The 4,168-nt window shown below is 46.0% G+C and overlaps 1 protein-coding gene across 1 annotated transcript; it reads left to right on the plus strand.

Annotated features, from left to right (window-relative positions):
* The first annotated feature begins 332 nt into the window (after window positions 1–332).
* Window positions 333–2,951, plus strand: foxa2 (forkhead box A2). Its single transcript, XM_035168242.1, has 2 exons — window positions 333–624; window positions 1,334–2,951. The coding sequence occupies exons 1-2, from the start codon at window positions 553–555 to the stop codon at window positions 2,504–2,506; spliced, it is 1,245 nt and encodes a 414-aa protein (XP_035024133.1). The 5' UTR covers window positions 333–552; the 3' UTR covers window positions 2,507–2,951.
* Window positions 2,952–4,168: the final 1,217 nt, after the last annotated feature.

The raw sequence follows: 4,168 nt of genomic DNA on the forward strand, positions 1-4,168 counted from the left end.
CTCTTCTTTTTCTTTATCCTTTTCTCTTTTTTCTTTTTTTTTTTTAACCCGAGCCAAAATACAACAAGATTAGTTTATAATGACGCTTTTCATATGAAACTGTTCCTTTCAGGCAGCGCAGGTGTACAATTGGGGTTGGTTGTCGGTGGGTGGGTGGCTGTGCGAGGAGGTGGGGTGGGTGGAGGAGGAGGAGGAGGAGGAGGAGGCGGAGGAGAGGGGGGGTGAAGCTTGAGGAGTCTCGCATCTAGGTGCGAGGAGATTATTCAAATAGGGCCCAAGGCGTAGAAGTAGGGATTGGAGGCTTGCCTGTGCGCACAGAGCTATATCACAGCGTTAGCAGGCAGCTCGGAGCGTCAGTTGAACTCCAGTCACCGCACAGACGCATCTCAGCGGCTGGCTCCGTGCAGACACCACATGCGCCAGTCCTCCACGACGGGACACGCCGGCCGACGATCCAAACACGCCCAGTGGTCCCCAGTCACCTGCTATTAGGGAGACTTTTGGGCTTTTCCTCAGCTGGGAGACGCTTCGTGGGGAAAAAAACGTTCCTCCATGATGCTTGGAGCGGTTAAAATGGAAGGACACGAACACACCGACTGGAGCAGCTACTACGGAGAGCCCGAGGTGGGTACCTTAAATATATATTTTTTCCCTCTCTCTCCCGCCGTCTAAAGCCGATCCCATTTTATACAACTCAATATTAGCCCTGAGATAATATTAACTTTGTGATCAAATATTGACTTGAGGCGCCTCCAAATCCTCCCCCATCTCCGACGCGGCGCACTATCCTAACAAAGTTGCTTGACATGTAGAGGGGGGGGTGGAGGGAGGGCAAGGGGGGGAAATACTCTTTTCGCCGGGATTATAATTTCATAAATCCATTTTTTTTTAACTAAATCAGATTATTCCATTTGTCGCGTTTCCACTCGACAAACATCCGATTTGAGCGTGTGTGTGTGTGTGTGTGTTTTTTTTTTACGGAGATTGATTCAAATATTTGTGCTCGCTATTTGCTGTGTGAACAGTCGTGTTAGGTGTCAACATTTTCATCAACATTATTTAGCGGATTATTTAACCTAATATTAGCTGATTATTCCACATGTGTAACTTTGTTTTGATTCTCAAACCAATTCATTCAAAAGGCTTTACGGTCATTTCAGCCTTGATCTGCCAGTGCGCATTCAAAATCAATCATTCAATTATTGTTGCACTATAAATAATGATAATAATCTGGTTTTATGGGGCTTGAAGGAAATATGACTCTGGTGTAAAGTTGTGTTTATTTGCCTGTGCCAGATGAAACTGATGATTGCTTCTTTCCCCTCGCTGGCAGTGTTACACCTCGGTTGGCAACATGAACACCGGCCTGGGGATGAACTCCATGAACACCTACATGAGCATGTCGGGCATGAGCACCAGTGCCAACATGACGGCCAACTCCATGAACATGTCGTACGTCAACACGGGCATGAGCCCCTCCATGACCGGCATGTCGCCGGGCACCGGGGCCATGAACGGCATGGGCCCAGCGGGCATGACGGCCATGAGCGCAGCCCTGAGCCCCAGCATGAGCCCCATGACGGCGCAGCCTTCGTCCATGAACGCCCTGACATCCTACAACACCATGAACGCCATGAGCCCCATTTACGGACAGTCGAACATCAACAGGTCCAGAGACCCTAAGACCTACCGCAGGAGCTACACGCACGCCAAACCGCCGTACTCCTACATCTCACTGATCACCATGGCCATCCAGCAGTCTCCCAGTAAGATGCTGACACTGGCCGAGATCTACCAGTGGATAATGGACCTGTTCCCTTTTTACCGACAGAACCAGCAGCGCTGGCAGAACTCCATCCGCCACTCTTTGTCCTTCAATGACTGTTTCCTCAAAGTGCCCAGGTCGCCGGATAAACCGGGGAAGGGCTCCTTTTGGACTCTGCACCCGGACTCCGGGAACATGTTTGAGAACGGCTGCTACCTGAGGAGGCAGAAGCGCTTCAAGTGCGACAAGAAGATAACCACGAAGGACTCGGGTCGCAAGGGAGGGGACGGCGGCTCCTCCAGCTCCGAGAGCTGCAACGGCAACGAGTCCCCGCACTCCAACTCCTCCTCCGGCGAGCACAAGCGGTCCCTGTCCGACATGAAGACGAGCCAGGCGCTGAGCCCGGAGCACGCCACCGCCTCCCCGGTGTCGCAGGGCCAGCACCTCATGTCCCAGCATCACTCGGTCCTGGCGCACGAGGCGCACCTGAAGCCGGAGCACCACTACTCCTTCAACCACCCCTTCTCCATCAATAACCTCATGTCGTCGGAGCAGCAGCACCACAAAATGGACCTAAAGACTTACGAGCAGGTGATGCATTACTCCGGCTACGGCTCCCCGATGGCCGGGGCTCTTTCCATGGGCTCCATGGCGGGGAAAGCCGGCCTGGATTCTTCATCCATACCTGACACAACGTACTACCAGGGCGTCTACTCCAGGCCGATCATGAACTCCTCATAAACTCCCCACAGCCTCCACGTGGACTCTCTCTCTCCCTTCGATTTGTACATTTGTAAAGAAAAAATATAGAGTTTGTGTACAATATGTATTTCAGATATTTTTTGATGTTTGCCACCGTTTTAGTTGTCGAGTTTGTCAGTAGCCTAATTACTTTCAGAATAAGGGAGTTGACAATGATTATAATAATGATGATAATGATTAAAATGATAATGATAATGTGACGAGATCTGTTCAGCGGTCGGCTTCAGGAATGGACCCAAAGACAAAACATAAAACTTGCTGTAAAATAAAATTGCCTCCATGCGCATTGTTCTACATGAATTTAAATGCCTCGCAGGATTTCTTCAATCATTTGTGTAATTCCTATTTATGGCTTGTATATGTGTATTCTTGTAGTGACAAGAACAGAATCTATATTAAAGTGTTATTGGTTTTGTTTCCTGAATATGATGTTGTTTGACTTTTATTATTATTATTATTATTATTATTATTATTATTATTATTATTATTATTATTATTATTATTATTATTATACTGAGCTAGTGGTTAACTTCTCTAAGAATACATTTTGTTAAGAGCAGCTGAGGGTGAACTAAAGATGAGCGTTACTTAACAAGGTTAAATGAATATAACAAAATACAACATAATCGTCAGCAGAAATATTTCACATTAGATATATACATACATTTTAATTCGTTTACAACCGATACACATGAAATGGAAACATTCTACTCAATTAAAAACTAATATTTCTGAAGAGGAAGATACAACCAAGGACAGTCATTTATTTATTGTTTTAAATAGTTATCCAGCAATAGGATCCAGCTGTTTATGACATGTTTATGTATCCAGCTGTTTATAACATGCTGAATAATTAGTGGATGAAATTAGTGGCATAATAACGATTGTTTTCTTTTTAAATTCTGGGCATCAGTATGTTGTTATAGCGGGGCGCATATTTTGAGCAGGGATTAATAGCTTTGTTGGACAACACTGAGCACAATGCTCTCGGTTTGTCTTCCGGGAAAATGTAAACAAAAGCAACACACTCTCATTAATCCCAAACATAAATTGGGATTTTTATAAAGTTTATCCAGCGCATCCGCTGATTTGTAATATTTTGTTCAGACTGCAGCCATGACGAATATGGAGAATATACTTCTGCAGAAAAATGAGTTTGGAGAAAAGAGAGCAAACGCAAACGCTCGCAGACAAAAATTAGTGTTTTCTGCAGAGGATGACATCATGCAATTAACACACTCGCGCACATACACGCACACTCAGGCTACAATTTAATGTTGCTGATATGCAGCTTACATGGAGTGTGTGAGGGTGTTCAATCAGCCATTTAAATTCCCCCACACGCACATACAGTGGATGATTGAAACTGTCACACACACACACACGCACACACGCACACGCTGCAGAAGTTTTGGATCAGTGACTAAAGATTAAGTGTCATTGTCACATAAAACAGCCTCCCCGTGGCGCGGGAGAATGGGCGCTGGAAAAGGAGACTGATTTGGGAACAGGCGCCTCAATGTGCTGCTCTAACTTCCATCCCCACAATCTGGGGGCTCCATTGTCTCACCCCCTATTTTTAAAGGAGCTGGACCCTCCCCTCTTGTTAGATAAGATAGGCGATGCTGTCCTCCAAAAGAA

Source organism: Hippoglossus stenolepis, chromosome 10 (genome assembly GCF_022539355.2).
Source record: "Hippoglossus stenolepis isolate QCI-W04-F060 chromosome 10, HSTE1.2, whole genome shotgun sequence".
Taxonomy (NCBI): domain Eukaryota; kingdom Metazoa; phylum Chordata; class Actinopteri; order Pleuronectiformes; family Pleuronectidae; genus Hippoglossus; species Hippoglossus stenolepis.

Coding starts and splice junctions, on each gene's coding strand:
- foxa2 (XM_035168242.1), top strand. CDS start 553: ATGATGCTTGGAGCGGTTAAAATGGAAGGACACGAACACACCGACTGG. Junction 625..1,333: donor GCTACTACGGAGAGCCCGAG/GTGGGTACCTTA, acceptor CCTCGCTGGCAG/TGTTACACCTCGGTTGGCAA.